The sequence below is a fragment of the Apaloderma vittatum genome, unplaced genomic scaffold (genome assembly GCF_000703405.1).
Source record: "Apaloderma vittatum isolate BGI_N311 unplaced genomic scaffold, ASM70340v1 scaffold13307, whole genome shotgun sequence".
In the NCBI taxonomy this organism is placed as follows: domain Eukaryota; kingdom Metazoa; phylum Chordata; class Aves; order Trogoniformes; family Trogonidae; genus Apaloderma; species Apaloderma vittatum.
In genome coordinates, this window is record NW_009724594.1 from 8,480 (window position 1) to 30,821 (window position 22,342).

Consider the following 22,342-nt stretch of genomic DNA (forward strand, 5'->3'; position numbering starts at 1 on the left):
TAAGAGACAAACACATTTGCCTCCTCAGCAATTATTTTTTAAATCCATGTCACATGTGATAAAGATGATTGCGTAAAGCACTGTATCAACAATTTTTAACATTTCTCTCATAAAAGCTCAACATTAAGTGTTTTCTTCAGTCTTTTTCAAGAAATTGGCACTTGAAGTATATGCATAATAATGTATTTGGACTTTTTTTTTTTAAAAAAAAAAAGTAATAAACCCCCCCAAAAAAGTAATAAAACCCAATCTGGCATAGTTCCGAAATTTCCTTAGTGGCTTAAAATGCATCTCCAGTAGTCTATGCTACTTTAGTGTTAAATAATGAGGTAGCACGTTGTTCCAAAATTGCTCTGAATTATGTAAACCATTTGCTACATGCTGTTTGGACTTCACCCTTTGTTTAGAGCTGTTTGGTAATGCAGGACTTTCTGTCTTCTCTGGCTTCCTGGTTTTGCTTTTTTCTGGTGGAAGCTTATTACTGTAAATTATTCTTTTGCCTTTTTTTTTTTCCTCTTCCTCTCCTTCCTCCTCTCCCCCATCCTCTTCTTCCTCCTCTCCTACATCACCTTCCTCTTCTTCTTCTTCGCCCTCTCCCTCTTCTCCTTGTTCTTCCTCTTCTTCCTCCTTTCCCTCATCCTCTTCTTCCTCCTCTCCTTCCTCTTCTTCCACCTCTCCTTCATCCTCTTCTTCCACCTCTCCCACATCTCCTTCCTCTTCTCCCTCCTTCCCCTCTTCCTCATCACCTTGTTCCTCCTCTCCCTCTTCTCCCTCTTCCCCTTCTTCCTTCTCTCCTTCTTGCTCTTCTTCCTCCTCTCTTTCTTCTTCCACTTCATCTTCTCCCTCTTCTTCCTCCACTCCTTCTCCCTCTTCTTCTTCCCCTTCCTTTTCTTCATTTTCCCACTCCTCTTCCTTGTTTTCATCTTCTTCCTCCTCCTCCTCCCCTTCTGCTTCTTCCTCTGCTCCTTCTTCCTCCTCCTCATCTTCCTTGTTTTCATCTTCTTGCCCCTCCTCCCCTTCTGCTTCTGCCTCTGCTCCTTCCTCTTCCTCCTCATCTTCTCTTTCTTCTTCCACTTCATCCTCCCTCTCTTTTCCTTTTTCTTCAAATCCCTCCTCCCCCACCTCCTTAGTCTTCCTATTTGCATCTTCCTGCTCTTCTCTGGATACCTCTTCTTCTTCCCTTCCTGCCAATGATTCTTCTAACTCCTCTTCACTGTCTTTTCCATTCTCTCTTTGTTTTTCTTCTTCATTTTCCTTTTCATCTTCTCTTTCTTCTTCTGCCTCTATCTCTTTTACTTCCTCCCCCTCTCTATCTTCACCTTCTTCCTCACTTTCATCTCTTCCCTCACATTTAACCTGTTCCTCCTCTTCTTTTTCAGTGTCTTCCTCTTTTGCACATTTCTCCTCATCCTCTTCTCCCTCACTCAACATTTCTTCTTCCTCCATCAGCCTGCTTCCCTCATCTCCTTGCTCTTTGCTATCTTCCTGATTAATCTCTTCTGTATCCTCATTCTCACTGTCTCTTTCAGCCTGCGATTCCTCTCTTTCATTTTCTTCATTATCTTTTTCCTCTTCATCTTCTTCTCTTTCTACTGTAACTTCTTCAACTCTATCTCTTTTAGCTTCACTCTCTTCTTCTTCCTCCCCTAATTTGCCTTCACTGTCATCTGTTTCATCTAGTTTTTCACTTTCACCCTCTTCACTGCCTTCACTCTCCTGCTCTTGATTAGATTCCTCTTCATTCTTAATTTCTAACTGCCTGTCTTCATCAGATTTAGCTTCAGAATTCATTTCTTTGTCATTCAGGCTTTTTCTATCAGTCTCTTCTACATATTCTTTCTCACTGTTTGTAGCTTGTATCTCTTCAACCTCACTGTCTTCTTTTTCCAAATCCAGATCTTTCACTTTTTCTACTGTTTTCATTGCCTTCTGGACCTCTCTGCCTTCATAGTAGTACTCTACTTTTGCCCTACTCTTAAGTATGTATTTTGGAAGATCATTACTACTTTCTTCTGTTGAAGATGATGACATAGTTACAGCTATTTGTTTCAAAAATTGATCCTTTTTTTTAAACTGTCTCTGCTCTTCACTACTTTCCTCTCCTCTGACACATATCCTTTCACACTTATCAGATTTTTCAGCAACATCCTTTACTTTGTTTTGATTTTCTACTGCTTTTTGACTTCCTTGGTCTTTAACAGGATTGTATTTTTGTACAATTAATGAATCAATCTGGGGCTGATCCCTGGATGCAGAAGGAAGGACATCTATTTTAAGGGATTGCTTAGATTTAACAGCTTTTGACATTTTACTGGAAGACTTTGTTTTTTCAGTCAGAATTTGTTTTTCAGTGGGAAGACTGTAAGTTACATCCTCTCTGACAAATTTGGGATTTTCTCCATCTTCTTTTTCCCGGTTCACTAATCTGCATTTGTCCCTAGTAATTTGTTGAACACCACTTTCTGAAGTGCTAACACTTTGAGCATGCTCAGATTTACTTTTCACTGTAATTTTTTTGGCCACAGGCTTTCCTACAAAGGCACTATGTTTTTCTAAATCTTGTCTCGGTGATTCTGAAAGTGAAGACTGCTTTTGTAAAGAGCCAGAGTTCAATTTTGAGCCCTCCTTCAGGAAACCAGAATCCTTGTTTTCTAGCCCACCCTTACCATCTCTTTTCAGTTTCACATTTTTATTGTTCTTCTATTCCACATGAGAAGCAGAAAATTAAAAAGAAAGAAGGAAAGCATTAAGGACAAATGACAGCAAAAGAAAAAGGTTACAAAAATATCTGAACAAGAAAAGAAACTATTTGTCTGAGGAGACTAAAAGACAGCGTAAGAGGTAGAGTGTTTCACATGAAATGAATTTACAACGGCACATGTTTTAAGAATATAAAATAATATTCTGTTGATGGCAAATGTACCTCTATGCCTTTTTCACTATCCAAGCTCTGGAAGTGAATGCAGTAAGTGCTGTGCAGCCTCCATCATGTCCCATAAGCTAGAGCACATGCAATGAGTGAGGCCGTGCAAACAGAAGGAAAGAACTACAGTTCCCTTACACCTGCTTCCATCTTTTCCCCTCAGGAAATTTTCTGATGTACTCACTGTTATGCTTTTTCTAATAAGTTTGAATATCTACTGTCTTTCTGCTTTAAATTTTACACTTATGTAACAAATCCTGCAGTATACTTTTTTAAATATAGAATAAAATTATAATTAAATATATCAAAATGCTAAAATGCTGGGCTCACTTTAGGAGTGACATAGAAAGATAGTACAAAGGTATTTTAATTTTGTAACTAAAACCAGCATTATTGTTCTTTAAAATATACTTCATGGTGAATATCTGTAAATAAAATCTTTATTCACGCTGTGTCCCAGAAGTCAAACAAAATATTTTCATATCAAAATACCAGTAGAAATGCATGTTATCAGCTTATGCTATTAAGTGTATAGGATAGTCTCTCACTCCGTAACTTGCTAAAGTATTATAAATTCTCATCTCAAGCTATGCTGGGTAAAGAAGTTCCATGTGCCTGCAAAAATTCTCTTGGACTTCAGCCAGCTTCTTAGAATTTTACCTCATGGATATTCAGAAAATTAGCCAGAGGAAGCCTAGCTTTTTTAAGACTCAAACCAAAACAGCAAAGCACAACGATAATACATGATTTATAGAACTTTTAAACTACAGTGTAAGGACACATATACATATAATTACAGTACCTTTTGTTTTTGAAGTGGTGATAATTTTAAGGACTGGTCACTGGGATTCAATTTCATTGCATGTGTCTGGAAAAAATAAGATCCCTATTAAAAATACAACTAACAGGGAAATCAGCATCAAAGCCCAGTTCTATTCAACAGAGTTATTATATGAACGTTTTAATATTATTGCACAGTCAGGTTGAGACAAATTTGTATGATCACTCAACTGACCTATTTCACCTCCCCTCCCTCACTTACCGCTTATGAAGAGAGTGTTAGCCAGCTTAGATGTCAAAAACTTCTGTAGAGACTGAAAGTTAGATGCCTCTCTTACAGCCCACAAGAACATTTTAGATCTAACTTCCACTCGCCGTGAAGTTGTGACTACAAATACAACCCCTTGCTCCCTTATCATAATTACAACCTTCAACGTAACAACCTGTTTGAAACCACAGCCTTGACAGAACATGTTCAAAGAAACATCACATAGCAGAAATTCTCATTGGAATCTAATGCCTTTATCTCTTCTATGTAAACCACCCAAAAGGCAAGCCAACGTAGAACACTACTAGGTGGGCAAGTGTACCAAGATTTTGGTCATCCCGTATACTGCGAATGACAAGATAATTTTCTCTGCCGCTATTTGTTAACTGCTTATGGTTTAACCATCTTATTCTTTTTCAACGCAGCGAACAGGGGCAGTTCTGACTCCCAAGAATTTGTATCACTACTATTGATATTAAAGATTTTTTACTTATCACACTTGTCAATATTGCCATGGTTTAGAAAAATTGAAAGAACTATGCTGCGACAAATTACTTTCATTCAGATTCAAGAAAAGCAGTAATTTTTCTTTGTGTTTTGACAAGTTTGCGTGACAGACTTTTTTTCAAATTTACTATTTCATTCTGATAAATGTTTTAAAATTGATTGACAATGGGTACAAAAGCAAAAATGAGAAGCAAGACTAGCACATAGTATGCGTTATGTTATAAATAATGCCTCAGTAAAATAAATGAATCCATGTCATGCATCACATCTGAAAAGAAACTTTTTTCTTGTGAATTAAACTAAAGTTTTATAATATTAAATAAATGGTATGCACAGTTTGTTAAATTATTAAGCATTGTTAAGTACAAATGAGTAATAATTCCGTAAAATGTGCAAAACTTCCAGGATAATCAACATCATATTCAGAGCTGAATCCACAGTAAGTTGCTCATTTGTTTCCATTATCACTGAGGTTAAAACGAAAAAGACAAAAAAACAACACTCACTCCAGTGCACTGCGTTAGGGCCAGGACATGCCCTATCTGCTGAGAGAACAAAGTGTTTTGGAAAGGTGCACAAGTTACAAGGTGAATGTGTTTTTTAAATATTAGAAATACGTAGCAACATGCTTGGGAATCACCGAATAATCAAACACTTTGCGTTTTGGTCTTCTCTTTAGTACGATCCACCTGTAATAAAAAAGCTCTTCTTGGAACAGGAAAAGACAGCTCTTTGCTTCAGTTCCTGCAATTCTCTCTTGGAAATCATCAAGAAGGACAGAGATAGATATCACCATGTGGTATCCAGTGTCCTTCCTCCTTTTCTTTCTGATATCCAGAACCAGAGCGCAGGAAGGGGCTGCACTATTTGGACTACTTCAATATCATATTACAACACTACTTGGAAAATGAAAGCAAAATTTAGCACTGGGTAATGACAACAACATGAAATGTATGCTTAATTAACAGTACGCTACATAGGACGTTCTGGGCTGGCCAGGAGTGCTGGTCTAGAACTTTGTTCTTCCTCTGCATAAAAATAAGTGAAGCACAGATTCATTAGTGGAATGTATTACCATATTTAGGACGTCCGTTGTATCTCCAAGGTTTCTGTCATTACTTTCATTATCTGAATCTTCTTCTGCAGAGCTTTCACCAGGTTTATCTTTCTGATGATTCTCTTCTTCAAGGTAAAGTAGGAGGAAGTAAGCAAATACCATAGGAACAAGCAATATACAGCAAACAGAACACACCACTCTTGTACAATAGAGATTATCTCTGTTTTACTGACACAGGACTGAAGTCCCGAAATTACTCATTCCCTCAGCCTAAGACATGGCAGAAACGCTTCCACCTCCTTTTTGCCAGTATTAATAGAGGTAGATCAGCAATCAGGCCTCAGTGCACTGCAGACCTCTGCCCATTTTTGCAGGCTTTCAAAGCCTATATACTTAATGGGACAAAGCTTCTTTTGGATAACCGCTTTAATAAGTGTACCAGTTAGACTAAACTAGCTGCAGTAATATTTTCTACATTGCACATTATCTGTGTAAAGGATGGAGAGACAGCAAGTGTAAGTCCAATGTAGCATCACAGAAATGTACTTCATCATTTTCAGGTTCATCTCAAGTTCATCGGGTAGATGATCAGTTCCATACGGCACAAAACCTGAGGGTTTAGGCCTCAGAAGACTCTAAAGGCTATTATTCAACTTCCACTGTGTTGCTTTCCTGGAAGCAGAAATGCTAATGGACATGCTGGCGGCTTTACAAAAAATCATCTTAATTCTAACTGAATTACTTTCAAATTGTATTCCACTGTCCAATAAATCTGAGCTAACTTTTATGCAGAAGCACTGCATTCTGTACTCTTCAGTACTGCTCTTCCCAGGAAATCACACACACCCAGGAATCCAGATGAAGTCCACAACTGCTCTGGAAAATCTGTACAACAGTTCAGTGCTGTACCAGTATCATTGTTAATGCAGGCTTTTGCATTAGCTAGAATATCGCAAATCCTTAGTATTTTAGGTATTAAGAGAGTAAGGAGTACTTTTGCATTTCCAAGTGAAGAAGAAAGATTCTCTTAGAATCCGTGGATCACTTTTCTTATCCAAGGTCTTTTGTAGGACTAACCGTTTCTTTAAGATTGTTTCTAATTTTTTTTTAGGAGTTCTTTTTCTTTTTTGTTGAAATGGAGCAAGCAGTTACTAATCTCACTAGTTCTGTGAAGTCCTATTTCTCCAGGCTTGGACAACCAGAGGTACAATTTTAAAGTTCTTTCTCTATCATTTAACCCTTCTCTAAATCTTTAAGCTCATCTTCCAAACATGAACAATGTGAGGCAATTTCCTGATTGCATTTCTCAGTTTTCATATGTTGTCAGACCCTCTTGAAGTTAAGAACGAACTTAAAACTTCTTTCATGTTCAAAATGAGCATTTGCTTAAGAATTACATAATTGTCAGAAAACAGTAGCATGATCTGGGAACATTTCACCTTTTTTGTGATGGCCTCTGTGCTTCACAGGTTCAGCTCTACGAAGACTCGTTGCAGAAAACCAGAGTGGGCTAGTGTTGCTAGACACAGGCAGGGAAGGTTTGGAGAATCTTTCTCCCAGTGCAGGCAGAGTTTGTGCCATTCGAATAAACTGTTCTGGTGACTTTTCCTTTAGAAGATTAAAAAAAATATATTGAGAATAAGTGTAGAAGAATGAAATGTAAGCAATGTCTCATACTCAACACAGAAAATTTTCTTTTAGCTGATCATACAGTGTCGTAACTTTGCATACAAAGCATAACCAAGATTTCTTCAATATTTTAATTATCTACAGCCCTGAAAAGGGGAGAGCGCGATATTTAGGTTGTTTCTACACAACAATTTCTAGCAGTCTTAAATTACAAAGGAGAAAAAGAACTTTGATTTTTATTTAAAATGAAAATGCAGTTCTCTCAAATAACACTGAGGTATTTAATCAACAACATCAATACATTTTTATAAAATAAACGTGGCTTTGTGGTGGAGTTAGTTTTCAGATAGGTATGTGAAATCATACAACTCAGTGTGCTGTTCAGGGAAATCACATGGAATGTGTAGTGGAGATAAAGGAAAAGAAATTACTATTTTAAGTAGCTACAGGACCTTAGGATCATTTTAAGCTGATTGCAAAACTTTGTCCTTTGATATTTCATAAACTATACACTTTTTTAACATATTCAAAGACTCAGAACAATAGTAAGAGTTAGGTTCTTGCTCTTTTAAAAAAATATTTCCAAGATAGTTTTAAAAATGCAAAGGAACAGGCTCTACATTTTAGAATTCAATAAAAATGAAAATCAATTTAGCCTTTTTTATAGAAATACACAAGTAAAATCTGACCAATACCTATTTTTTACCTTTAACAATTTTGGGATCAGAGTAGATGTTCATTCTTCTTTTTATATATTAAAATCAAACACATTTTTTAAGAAAATTCATTTACCTGCTAGGTATATGCTGTGATTTTAGCTTTAAAAGTGATTTTGTTCCCTAGAAGTATGTTAACTCTTAAAAGCTCTGATTTTACCCTCTCTCGACGTCGCATTCGTGCTGATGTTAGTTGTAAGGTGTTCGCTAGTGGTGACTCTCCACTTATTTTAGAGAAAGTAGTAGTCAAACGGCTCTCATGTAAATCTTCTAAGAGTACTTCTTCAGATCCTTTAGGTCTTGGAGCAGCAAAAACTAGCATGTGACAACCACCACAAGCAACCTACAGCACCAAAAAATGGTCTGATTATTTCATTTGCAAGTATCAATCCAAGGATCTCATTTTGTTACACTTATCCACCTCTGAGGGCTCAGAGTATAAGAAAACCATAATAAAAGATATTACATGACTTCAAATTTAGTTCCTAATAATGTTAGCAAGATAAAAGTACTTAATTGTGTTTATTAATGCCTAGTGATCTATGTTCACTCCTTCTTAATTAAATACCATATATTTGTATCGAACAGAACAAAAGGTAGGCCTACCAAATTACTGACAGAGAAGAAAGCAAGATATTTCCATTGATTTTCAAGGAATTTGAGCTAATTATTTTGATTCAAGTAAACTGTGGGCAATATCAACAGCTTTAGCGATACAAACCAAGATATTTTACCACAAAATTCACAGAATGTAAAGCCAGTCCTACATCCTCGAGCAGATAAAGTTCTAATACATAAAGAGCAGAGGTTTCACTTCCTAAGTTAAAGCCCTTACCACTTCTGGTAAAACTTCCTTAAATTCTAAGTCCAGTAAACAAACAGAAGTGATCAACAGACTTTTGTCCCAAATTTTGCTCAGTCCTGAGTCAGGTTTGCATTCTTCATGCTGACAATTCTGTGACATTTATTCCTCAAACACCTCAAGAAATAGAGGAAAATAATGCCAAAAATCTAAGAGCAACAAATATGTAATTTTATAGGCTACCACAGCGCTATAGACCAAAATACTACAGCACAACACTACTGAATAAAACCCTAAAAACTAGTCTGTATCTGCAGTCTAAGCCAAATACATTCTAAACTAAATGAACAGCGTAAATTACTATTATTTCCTTTTTCTTTCAGTTTGAGTTGTCTACTAATTAAACATTATAGAAAGAAATAATTCTATAACGAGATTTCAACTCTCATTAACAATATGTTTCATAAAAAGATCAAGATTTTGATGTCTGAGAAACACGAACAGAAATTTTACCAAAAGGACGGTGAATCTCAAGAAATTATGACACAGAGTGGGATCAAACTGATTTGTAAAATTCTCTTCTCCATGGCCTAACTTGCCATGTCGCCCATCTCCAAAAGTAAACATAAGGCCGTTCTCTGTATGTGGAAAAAAAAGGATGTTATTAATAACAAAGATTCAAAAAGAAACCAAGAGAAAACCATTACAAAATAACAGGTCATGCACATAAGGAATATTTCTCTTCCAAAAGCAAAACCTGAACAACTAAGTTTGGATTTTCAACACAAAGTACTGTCTGAGATGAGTTAGTCTAGAAAATTTGTAAAAAAAAGCCAACAACAAAATAACACAACTGAAATTGTATACTTTTTTGTGAGACATGATTATGAGGTTGTAACTCTCCCAGGAGATAGCGGGCAAAGAGCTATGCATGGCATGGTTGTGAATCAGAAATTCCTAATATCAAATTTGTCTGTCTCACTAGCTCATTTAACCTCTAGAACTAGTAAGTTTGCATATGTCGTCTTCTTCTACTGCTCATTTTATAATGCAAGCTTTTACAGTTTAATAGAGAGTCGAAGGGATTGTAGCCTAGAATTTTTCACTTACATACCTGCTATGACAGCAGTATGATTTTCCCCACATGTAACATTACATATTTTATGCCTCTTCAAGTGTTTCACAGACTTCGGTATTGACGTTTCAAAAATAAAGGTACCATGTCCCAGCTGCCCATATTGTCCAAGACCAAAAGTATATACATTTGTCTCTGAAAATGCACAGGCAAAGTTAACAACAAATACGCTGTTACATATATATTATAAATCGGCTTTCTCTTAGCTAAATGGAGGTCAAATGACATCAGCATCAAAAAATCAGTATTTTATCAATTAAAAAATATACCAACTAATCAATTACATTTATCAATTTATAAAAAACCACAACAAAATAAAAAAAAGGAAAAGAGGCACAAAAGAAAATTCAGAAAATAATTGTGAATGGTTCAACATGCAGTATATTTTCTAACATAACTGCAAAATAATTCACAGAACATTAGCTAACAAAAAATGTATGCGAGTTTACACACTGCAATTAATACAAGAACACAATATTTACATATATGCACATTTTCAACCACAACAGTCTCATCTTAATTTCTAGTTACTTACACTGCATGACCCTAAATTTAATGGACTAGATCCCTTAAAACCAATATTAATCTATATATAAGAAGAGACTGGAACAATAACAGGTTTCAGTGTTCCAAATCATCCCTGAATTAAATACAGAGAGCACTGTAATTGTGTTATCTTGTGACAGAATAATAATCTTTCCACGTTTATATTTTGTCCGTTTAATGGACTATCTGTGCCAGGAAAAAGAGTAAGAGCTTCTCCAAAGCAATAAAGATTCTTGGTGTGTCGATCCCTGGCACTCCACCACAGTAGGGGGAGACTATGAAGCCTGGAAATCTTGATGAGGTCATGGTTGAAAAGGGAAATTCAAAGACCAAGTTTTTTGGGAAAAGGAAAAGGTTTCCTAGAATTTTATTCCCTTGCCCTTTTTTCTTCTGCATGTAGGCAACAGAGGAAAAGCTAGAGAAATCCTATTTCAAGTACGTGAAAAATTTTTTGAAAACCTGAGAAAGATTGGAAAGGACGAAAAATATGTCAAGCAAAAAGAACTGAGACTTGGGAGCAATATATCATTACATGTCTCTTAGGAACACGGTGCATAGCACGCCTGCTCCTGCTACACTGATGCCACTGAAAATCTCACTGCCTTCAAAAGCAAGAATGTGTGGAATGACAATCTATGGAGAATCTTTGCTTTCTGAGCACTTCTTTGTGTCAAAGAAACAAGGTAACCAGAATAGCCAAGTAATTTTCAGTGTCACAGAAGCAGTTTATACAGTGTGACAAAATTCTCAGAGCAGCCATAAACCGAAGAAATATTAAAATCAAATCATGTTACCATTCCCTCAAACTAATCCTTTACTACTGTCAGGGAAAGAAAAAGCAGAGGACAGACCACGTTCCATATTACTACCGTAGTACAATTACTAACTCAGATTGAACTTTCCAAATTTAAAAGCAACCGTGATTAACTATCATAACTCTACGCACGGAAACGCTCTTTCTAGGAAAGGGTTTGCCCTTTCTGCACCTTTTAAATTGTTCCATATTAAGATGTAATGAATTCATCCATTAAAAAAACCCCAAAACAATGGTCTCATACTTTTAAGATTGTTAATGAAAAATAGTGAGTAAAGCTGTTTTTTTTACTACCTGTAATAGTATAGCTCCCTCTGCTGGAAATTACAGTGCAAGAAAGCAACACCTTCCGAGAATCTTTAAAAAGTAAAACAAGAGGCAAGAAATTTTCTGTAACGTTTAGACTTTCTGCATAAGAACCAAGAAACAACACATGAAAGACAGAAACTTTCTCTAAGCAAATCGAAATCTCATCTTCACTTCAGTAAATGACTTTCTCGGGATGGCTGATTCTATAAATTCTGTTTAGAAGTACTTTATTTGTCTGAAAATTTCTTTGAAAACCAGCAGATCTTGTGAGTTTCAAAAGAAAGAGCTTTATCCAATTAACTTAATCACCTTGAGTTAAGTGGGAGTTTCTTTCACATCATCCCTAATCCTAGCTTGAAACACACTGTGCCTTTTGCATTTGTGTTTAGGAGATGTTCTCAAATGCTAACTTGGAAAGTATAGGAAACTATTTTCTTTCCTCTGTTTCTACTGACAATGAGGAGAATGGACCAATCCAAATCCATCTTAGAGTGCCTTATAAGAAGAAAGATTTCTTCTACTGCCCCGATAGACCAGGGGCACCTAAACTCTGACCCTCCTACATTTGCTTATTAGTTAATTATCAAGGCAAAGGAAGAAAAAAACTTTGCACTTTTCTTGTATGATTTACTGTTCTGGTGCAGAAGGGAGGCTAAACCTCAGTAACCATCACATTTGGCAGAAATGAGGTATTTCTTCCTATCTGTCTTTATAAATGCGCAGAAAGAGAAGTCTATGGCAAAGCAACCTCATAGAATTAGTAATAAAATGACAAAGGTGAATTTCATAATTTTAAACCTGAATTTGTAAACTAATTTGCCTAGAGCATGAATCCAAAAGGGGATATACCCTACTGTCACCCTCTTCTTACTGTCTCCAGTCCCAGTAAGGATTTGGTTGGATGAGAAAAATAAAATGTGTTGCCAGCAGAAGGGCAAACCTCATTCCCCGACTCCGGTCTCTTCAGTCCCCCCCTGCACAGTCTCTGCTGTCCCCGTGGCTATGCTGTGAGGCAGCTCAGCTCAGCGAGCCAGGTTTTGGGGGTTTTTGCTGACACGTTTTCCTGTAAAATGGCCAAGGCAGCTCCAGAGCACTACAAAGGGTGAGGAAAGATACACGGCTGCAGCAGCACGAGGGAAGTGGCGCGGCCTCCAGTGCCTCAAAGAATCACCAGGATGGCTCAGCTACACCAACACCACCCAGAAGAAACAGAACACAAGTCATGGTCTGGCCTCTGGGGGGGACCTGCTGCCTCCCCCACAGCAGCAGCCCACGGCAAGAGCCCCTGAAGGATGACGAGAAATGGTTTCAGAGCTTGCACCGAAGCCACCAGCTTCACTGCTCCAAGTGACCTCCAGCACTTGAGTGCCAAGACTGATTCTCCTTTGCTTCTCACATTTTCTTTTTTTGAAAGAACGGGGACATTTCCCTGTAACTGCGCGTCTTCTACCTTTGCAGGCATCTTAGGGAGTATGTAACAATTCTTTAATCTCCACGACCATATTGTCACTATGAAAAAAAAATTCTAGAGAAATCTACATAGCTCTAAGATATTTTAACACATGCTATTCACTGAAAGAACTGTGTGAGTGTGAGCTCCAAGAGTGTTTTTAAGATTCATGCATTCCTTGCTATGCATTTAAGGCTACAGAGAAAGTTAAAAATCCACAGAAGAAAAACAGAAACAGACAGGAATGCTTATATCTATCCACATAGATTAATTTCCCTCTATTATTATCACTATTATTACTACTACTATTATGCCAATGGTCTATCCACTCCTACAATAGCTTTATTTTTAAACAGCTTATGCTGAAAAATGTTGCTGTAAAAATGAGCTGTCAACACATTACTCAATTCTACCAGAGCTAGTAATTGGATTTGGGGATTTCAGTATAAATATTATACAGACTTAAGAATGGCCTGAAAAATCTAGATAATCCTATATGGTTTGAATAGTCAATTCTGTCATGAAAAGGTAGAGCTTTTTCATCTCTTCATCCTCTTTCAAAGGGTATCTTGATTTTCTTTTCCTTTTAAAAGACCTTGAGACAGAAGATGAAAAATCCAACATTTTACATACTAACACACTAATGTGATTTATTGTTTTGTCAAATGACCTACAGTTGCTGGACTGCTTCGCTTTTTCCTTTGAAGAAACATGTTTGCTTTCCCTCCTTTCATAGAATAAAAGGAGGTAATATATCCTTTTATAGACATGATTATTCCCAGAAGATCTGAGAAAACTGGAAGATAGTAAGGCCACTCCCAATCATCTGCTTCTTCTTCTCCAATTTCTAGATTCACAAGTTATTATTCTGCCTTTTAAAAAGTTTTAACGAAGAAGTACGTGAATTGAGATTGCTGCTCTCATATTTCTTTTGAAAGTGTCAACACCACCAGCTTTCATTTTCAGCAAGGAAGCACTTTCAAGTATTTTGGGTAGTGGATACTTTTTTTTCTATCTCTGAGAGAAGTCATCTGGGGTGAGAATATAATCTTCTTGAACTGGCTGATAGATTGTCATGAAATGAATAGGTTTGTGTTGCTACAGTGAGAGAAAGCTTTTGAATGATAGAAATTTTAACTGTGATTGTTTATTCTTTGGAACAATTGCCAATATTAAAAGCAGTACTAACAATAATACTTACAAAGGAGATTGTTTCCAATACCATATTCAACTTTTCTAAAACCTTGCATCTTTAAAAAGTTTTTTTCCAAATCATTGCTCGCAATACTTTCATTCTTTGTTCTTTGTGAAAAAAAAAATAGTTTCCCATTTTGGTGTTTCAGAGGAAAAAAATCAACTATATTTTCTAACCATTTACTCTGATACTTGCTGGAGAGATTCCAAACAGCAGCTTGGTTTAATAACCCAGGTAACAGTGTTCGTACCACACCAAATTTCCAATAGAATGGGTAAGACAGCCACAAAAGAGAAATCAAATGAAGTGCTTTGGAATACACTACTTATATGTGAGAGCCAGGAAGAAACTTGCCTTGTACTCAGTAAAATAACTGAGTAATTATACTTTCTTCTATGCCTTCTTCTAATTTGATAAACCCTAAGTAGAACTGATGAAAAGAAATGAGCCAAGATGTGCAACAGTATCCATATGACATTTTCTCCTACCCTATTCCTATTGTTAAATAAGACATATGAAACAGGGGGATATACAAGAGCCAGAAACTCACTTCTCATTTTTTAAGACTGAAATGGCACACCCTGAAAAGACAAAAACAGCATCAGTATATATTGTGTTACTAAAGCCAAGTAGCACCCATTTTCATGGAAGATGATACTTGAAATTCAGAATTCCCTCAAAATTGTACTACTTTCTTAAGTCAAGAAGATAAGCTTAGAAGAGGTATAAATATTTCTGCTACTCTTTAAAGACATATCTCTCGTCAGAATTCTCACTTTGTGGTCGTGTCACTTCATCTCAAGATGCAATATACATGTCCATACATCAAGTTAAGTTTCTAGTGCAAAGCCTATAATGCACGTAAGCCACGCTCACTTTTAAAATTATCAGAGTCTCCAAATCCCTTTTCCCAATTTTTCAAATTTTATTTTGAGTCAGAAAAAATTTTGTATGTCAGCACTCCTGATGAGGTATCTTTCACTTGAGACAGTATTTCTATTATCCTCTACTCTTTTGTTCAACGTGTCTTAGGCAGAAGTTCACAGCCGTAGCCTATAAAATAATAGCTGAATCACATTAAAAATATCTGTCACAAAAACTATTCATCTTTAGGAAAATGTATTTGCTTTCCTCTTCTCTTCACTCAAATGGAACTTCAAGCACTCAACACTTTGATCATTAACCGCCATCTAAGTCAGCACTGAATTTCCTACTTGCCTTCTACAAAATTTAGTTCTGTAGGCATGCAAACCTTACATACTGACTTACTATAGTGTTTTCTTCACTGTATTTGGCTTTTGGCATTTATATTTTGCATCTTTATTCTAGCTCTTTCACACACTTCACTATAACGATGATGTCATCCAGGTCTACTAAATCACTGTAACAATCATTTGTTGCAATGAAATTTGATCACATTAAATACCATTGAAACAAAATATCTACTGTTTGGCTTAAGATTTATGGTTAAAAAAATAATCAATAATGATAATCACATTCTTTCTGCAGAACTTCATTTCATAATCCATAATATAATGCTATGATTTACACACTTTCTGCCCCAAAATTTATGATATTTTTTTTCCTAAAAATGATAATCTGATTTCATGTAAAGAAATTTATTTTATGACATAGAATACTGCCAGGGTAAGACTGTATGTTGGTGGAGGAAGAGAGAAAAAGCATCGAAATGTAGACAAATGTTTGCATTATTTCCTGGATTGGCTACTGTTATTTCCTCTTCATGCTTTTCTCAAATGAGATTTAACCTACCCAGAACCTTGCACCTTGACTCATCATTACACATAACCTTCCCCAGCACCTCACTTACATTTTCACTCTCTCCAGTGGCTTGCAGTACAATACCACATCATATTACTTAAAATCTCCCTCAGTTAGATTTTTAGTTGGTATTTTAGAAATGTTGGTTACTGATAGCTATACATCCTGCTTATTTTTACAGCTTTTGCATTTTGGTAGAAGATTAATTATAGGCATGCTATACAGCTGTGGAATTCATTACAAGCCAAAGCCAGTATTTTTAAAATCATCTGTGGGTAAAGTCAAACTCCACTTTCCTGCATCTACAATACTATAGTTAGGGATAGAACTTGCGGAAATAAATATTTAGCGATGCTTTGCATAAATTTCTTTGAAAAGCCAATTTACCACTGTCACATAATTATTTAATAATACAGTAATGTATACCATCTTCCAAGTACTATACGTACAACCCTGTGAACTAATATGTAACAGTTGTATTTATCAATTTTTATAACTTGTACCATATATTAAATGCCTATATCTGCACTAGTTTTACACATATACTCAAGATTTTGCTCAAAGTCACAGGCAAATTCTGTATCACAACAAGAGATATTTAACCCATTTAGGAATCCAGTAGACTGTGCATCTCCATCACTATTCATAGAATCATAGAATCATAGAATGGCCTAGGTTGGAAGGGACCTTAGAGATCATTTAATCCAGCCTCTCTGTCACCAGGGACGTCACCTCTCGACTAGATCTGGCAACACATGGGGACCGAACAGGAATCGAACCTGCGACCTTTGCATTGTTAGCACCACACTCAACTGACTGAGCTAACCGGCCCCTCTATTAATAGACAGCTACTTGAAAAGTGACTTCCTAAATAGTTTCCTAAATATTCAAGGTCACTTAAATTTACTGCAGAATTACTACACTTAAAATGCTATTTATTGGAGCTAAGGCTATACAGAAAAAGAAAATAGTATCTTATATGCCTTCAGATGCTGGCAATCCTGAGCTGTGTGGAACTGAACAGGCCTCCAGCCAGGCACAGGAGGCTAAACAGATCGAATCCATGGAAGGTTACCCCATTTCAGGCACTTGAGCTCTTACAGGATACTCCTACAAGCAAAACAACTCTACACTTCATTTATATTGTCAAATAAAAAGGACATTCACGTAGGAACTTGCTGCTGAAGTTTTAGATCATAGAATCATGGAATCATAGAATCATTCAGGTTGGAAAAGACCCTCGGAATCACAGAGTCCAACCATTAACCCTACGCTACAAAGCTCACCCCTAAACCATATCCCCCAACATCACATCTAAACGACCTTTAAACACCTCCAGGGATGGGGACTCAATCAACTCCCTGGACAGCCTACGCCAATGGCTGACTACTCTTTCTGTGAAATTTTTTTTCCCTAATCTCCAATGCAAACCTACCCTGTTGCCACCTGAAGCCATTCCCTCTTGTTCTATCACTAATTACCTGTGAGAAGAGACCAGCACCAACAATGTTCTTTCAGGTAGTTGTAGAGAGTGATGAGGTCTCCCCTCAGCCTCCTCTTCTTCAAACTAAACAGCCCCAGCTCCTTCAGTCGTTCTTCGTAAGATCTATTCTCCAGGCCCTTCCCCAGCTTTGTTGCCCTTCTCTGCACTCGCTCCAGCACCTCAATATCTCTCTTGTATTGAGGTGCCCCAAACCGGACACAACACTCAAGGTGTGGCCTGACCAGTGCCGAGTACAGAGGGGCAATCACCTCCCTACTCCTCCTGGTTACTCTATTTCTAATGCAAGCCAGGATGCCACTGGTCTTCTTGGCCACCTGGGTACACTGCTGGCTCAGTAAAGGAAGGCAAGGACACCCAAACAGTGCCTGCAGGCTCCTCTGCCCCAGTTAGCTGCCTGCCTTTATCCTATAGCCAAGGGACACGCACAGCACAGGACTCAACATTAAACTATCCACACAGCACAGCACAGGCCTGCGTTTTGGCCAACAGCTACGTGGATTTCTAACTCCTTAATGTACCATAGTCTTCCAGTTCGGATCCCTACAGCACCTTACTTTGCAGTGGGATGCAAATTCCTTGGCATAAATTGAGTTTACTGATTAAGTTACAGGGCTGTAAGGAACAGCAGTTAAACTACATACCTGTCAGCACCACTGTGTGTTCTCCACCACAGGCGACTTTATTAACCTTTTCCATAATTCCCCGTACAGGCTGTGGGACTCTATTGTTCTTCAGCTGTTCGGGCAATAATCCCAGTTTCCCATTCTCAGCTTCTCCAAAAGTATAGAGCTCACCATCTCCTGTGAAAACACAGAACAGAGCAGGATTTCCAGCACGCACTCAGAAGCAAGGATGGGTTGTCAAGACTGCTACACAGACAAATCAGTAAGGCAGAAAAGTGTATGAACATTACAGGATTGCTGAACACCCTTCTATAGTGTCTAACAGTCTGCCTTGATGGGACAAGAAGAACCTAAATTTTAGCCCCCTCCAAAATGAGAATAGCAATATTTAGCCTGCAAGGAATCTAGCCAATGGAAGAAAACAAAACCATATACAACCTGCTTCTGAGAGGTTATAATTCCCTCTGCAATGAGTATTTATGCCAAACGAAGTGGCTTGTAAGACTCTCAATTAAAACAGAAAACCATTTTTCATGGAATTCTGATGGAAAATCCACACTTTCTTTTTGTAAGATATAGAGGAAAAAAAAAAGATTTAAAAAAAAAAGCAGAGTAAATGACATGAAACTGTGTGGTTTGACTGAAAAGCTATATATTCAACAAGAGGAACACAGCAGTAGTTCCACAGCCCTAACTCCAGAACTAAGTTCAAAAAAATACTGAAAGGCCTTCACAGATCTCTTCCTGTACTTCTTTCTGATCTGCTGTATAATTATGCAAGTAGACTCTTCTCATTCACCCAGGCATTTTAAGAATCCAGTTCAAAAACATTCAATCCCTAATGTGGGTAATTCTTTCTTCTTTTTTGAGTTTTCCTTTGGTTTATCTTTTCTAATCACTCCCTTTGCTTTTTCACTGCTATGTAAATTCAGATTAGCACTCAAGACAGCATTCTATATATTCTTCCACCATAGTTAAAAACAGAACATGTAAAATATACTTTCCATTGCTATATTTACAATTTATCTACATCTTTTCCATTTATTGACAACTTTTTTTTCTTACAATTTATCTACATTTCTGATTTTCTGTGCCAGGCCTCCAACTATTCTAATAGGTCTGAGTGAGGTTTGGGCAGAAAATGTTCCCTTACCGCCCAGAAAGCCTCAAGTTAATAGCTGAATGTTCTCTACTCCTGAAAAAGATTATCTGTGGAGTAGTGTCCTCACAGCAAACTGTGGCACATGAGTCTGAAATTACTTACCAAAAAAAGATACACTATTATATAATAAAAAATTTGGGGGTTTAATCCCTGTTAGATATAACAAAGCAAAAGGATTAACAAAACTTTTACACAGAGCTAGTCCAAGATAAAGAAATATTTAGTGTAGGAGCTGCCTGCTAAAGGAAATTTGAAGAGATAGCTAGTTACATAATCAATATAGTGACAAACCCCAGATGTATACTCCTTTATTAAAGCTCCATCACCAGAAGCACCCAACTACAATATTTTTGTAAACATGCAGATTTATACTTCACTACAAAATCTACTTTTACTTACAGAGAGTTTTCAGAAGGATATGCTTAGCGTTCACAAATTTTACACCATTTAGAGGCATTACTACTGCATGATGTACAAGTATCTGAAATATTCTTACTCAAAAGCCCAGTTAGCTCAATAGGGGGCCGGTTAGCTCAGTCAGTTGAGCGTGGCGCTAACACCACCAAGGTTTGTGGGCTCGATTCCCGTTCGGTCCCCATGTGTTGCCTGATCTAGTCAAGAGGTGGCGTCCCTGGCGGCAGGGAGGGTGGATTAAAATGATCTCTAAGGTCCCTTCCAGCCTAGGCCATTCTATGATTCTACGAAAAGCTATGAATTCCTTGCCAATATGAAAGCTGAGTTGACCTTAGAAATGCTGGTCTTACTCCACAGACAATGAATACAGATGAGCTCAAAGAAAGTTTCGAAGATGAAGCTTTATTTATGTGTTCAGAACTGACCATTAGAGAAGTCCATCCCTTTCTTCACTGTCAAGGCTTAAGAAAACAAGTTTATTACTAGTTTTCTGTTAGCCTTTGTGAATATTACCCCATTTGCATGGCTGCTTTTTCTTTGCACTTTGTCAACCACAACGGAAAAACTGGGAATTTAAGGACAATGCAATGACTAAAAAAGCAAGCCTACACAGAAACAGGAAATATGGAAGAGCTAAAAGTAAACTTAGGGAAAAAAAAAAAGTAAAGTAGAAAAAATGGAGTCACATAGGCATTCTAAAAAGCAAATTAAAACGGTCAGATTATTAAAACCAAACTAATAAAAATTTAAGGATGTGATTCAAATTGAAGTTTATCAAAACCTGGGCATAGCAAGTCAAGTCAGGAAAGGAATTTTTTTCTTTTCAATTTTTAATTCTGATGATGAGAAAGTCAAAATTGGTGTCAGCAAGAAATATGTCATTTTTATTGAATCTTCCTGAGCTTTACTCCAGCAACATACTCATTTAAGATTTCCTTTTGCAGGAATAAAAACTGAGCAAAAATCTCAGGTTGCAAAACATCCTCATTTTGTGCAACTATGGAACAATTTTTTGGACAATTATGTTGGTTTAGTGGTGGACTTGGCATTGCTGGGTAATTAGCTGGACTCGATGATCATAACGGTCTTCTCCAACCTAAATGATTCTATGATTCTATTACAACCAGTTAGTAATACATTTTCATTCAAGTCATCTAGTAAATCTAATAGATATACTAGATAAACGTTTTTCCTGGAGAACTCTTTTGCCAGCAATATATTTTTTTTTCCTTTGTGGCACTTGGCTCTTGATTCCTTTGGGCTAGAGGGTGGCTACAGCAGAGGGTGCACAGAACAGAGAAGCACAGACTGCTTTTGCTGGGAACCTCCATCAGAAGGGCTTTGATTCATTCTGAAAACCCTTAAACTAATATGTCTTTTAATGAAGCAGTTCTTCCCCTCTCATCCTCTCAGTGGAAGCAATTCTGGAGCAGTCATGACGATCTGTGAGGTATGTTACCTTCGGTAACAACAGTCCACAATATGCGAAAACAACGGTCTAAATTAAGATCTGTTTTTTTCAAAGGAAGCCTCAGGATAGTTTTTCCACAATATGCAAAAACAGTGGTCTCAGTTATGATCTGTTTTCTTCAATGGAAGCCTGAGGATAGGTTTTCGATTCATTTTAACTACAGAGACAATCTGAAGTATGTCTCTTATTGTAAAATTCATTCAGGAAAAAAAAAGTTACACATTTTTTAAGATACCTTAGCTTCAAACTAATTCAAATGCATAAATTTATCAATTAACTTGAAAATTATGAAAAAAAAAATCATAGAATGGCCTAAACTGGAAGGGACCTTAGAGACCATTTTAATCCAGCCTCCCTGCTGCTAGGGTCGCCACCTCTCGACTAGATCAGGCAACACATGGGGACCAAACGGGAATCGAACCCGCGACCTTAGCATTCTTAGCGCCACGCTCTACTGACTGAGCTAAATGGCAAAGTCTGTAAAAATGACTTTTTCAAAAACGATTAATTCCTGTTTTAAATGGAAAATGAGTCCAAAGACGCAACATAAGGTTGCAACCCAGCACTTCCACCGCAGATTTAGAACCTAACTTTGATGGTGCAATATATATTTGTAATGCTTACAAGACATAAAAAATTTAGCCTCTGCCTTCATCAAAGAAACCCCAGACTATTTTATATGGTTTCTCTACTTTCCAAGACCACTTCTGCCTCTCACAAGCGCACAGATTCTTCAAGTAAAACGCTCCTGGGTCGCTAAGGCTGGCAACTGGACTTACTATCTTTACTGAATGCTCTAACTGTACAGAGAGGCAATTGGGGAATGACAATAATATGATCTTACTCAATATCAAGCTTCCTGCAGGGTTTCACAGGGCTCAGGCCATTAAGAATAGCCACCCACAATCTACTCACAGAGCTACATTCTCTTCAGCAAGACAGTGGAACAGGACAGAAGCTGTATTCCCCAGCTATCATCAGCAGAGGTATAACCATATCCTCTCAGCTGTCCTTATTTTTCTATCATTCCAACATTTTCTTCCCTGCACACACAAACTCCCCAATAATATTACAACACTTCATTTACATGCATGTTTCTGTGCAGAAATACCTTTGTTGTATTCTCCTACGCTTCTTTTTCAGCAGGTGTTTTGCAGTCATTTCAATCTGCTTACGCTTCTCTGTTCAGTTTGATTTTCTGTTTTTATTCTGATCTTTATTCTTATACCTACATGCAGAAATACTCTGAACAGGC

General features: G+C 37.2%; 1 protein-coding gene across 1 annotated transcript in view; it reads right to left on the reverse strand.

Moving 5' to 3' along the window:
* Window positions 1-306: 306 nt before the first annotated feature.
* The window catches only part of RPGR (retinitis pigmentosa GTPase regulator), a gene marked incomplete at its 5' end in the record, with an annotated part of 40,200 nt that continues 18,164 nt past the window's right edge, over window positions 307-22,342 (reverse strand). The window contains 10 exons of the mRNA XM_009872571.1: window positions 307-390; window positions 538-1,407; window positions 1,594-1,719; window positions 3,726-3,791; window positions 5,554-5,660; window positions 6,975-7,143; window positions 8,041-8,223; window positions 9,196-9,320; window positions 9,797-9,952; window positions 18,059-18,217. Of these exons, the coding sequence (XP_009870873.1) occupies window positions 307-390; window positions 538-1,407; window positions 1,594-1,719; window positions 3,726-3,791; window positions 5,554-5,660; window positions 6,975-7,143; window positions 8,041-8,223; window positions 9,196-9,320; window positions 9,797-9,952; window positions 18,059-18,217 (2,045 nt within the window). The remainder of the gene's footprint in view (window positions 391-537; window positions 1,408-1,593; window positions 1,720-3,725; window positions 3,792-5,553; window positions 5,661-6,974; window positions 7,144-8,040; window positions 8,224-9,195; window positions 9,321-9,796; window positions 9,953-18,058; window positions 18,218-22,342) is intronic.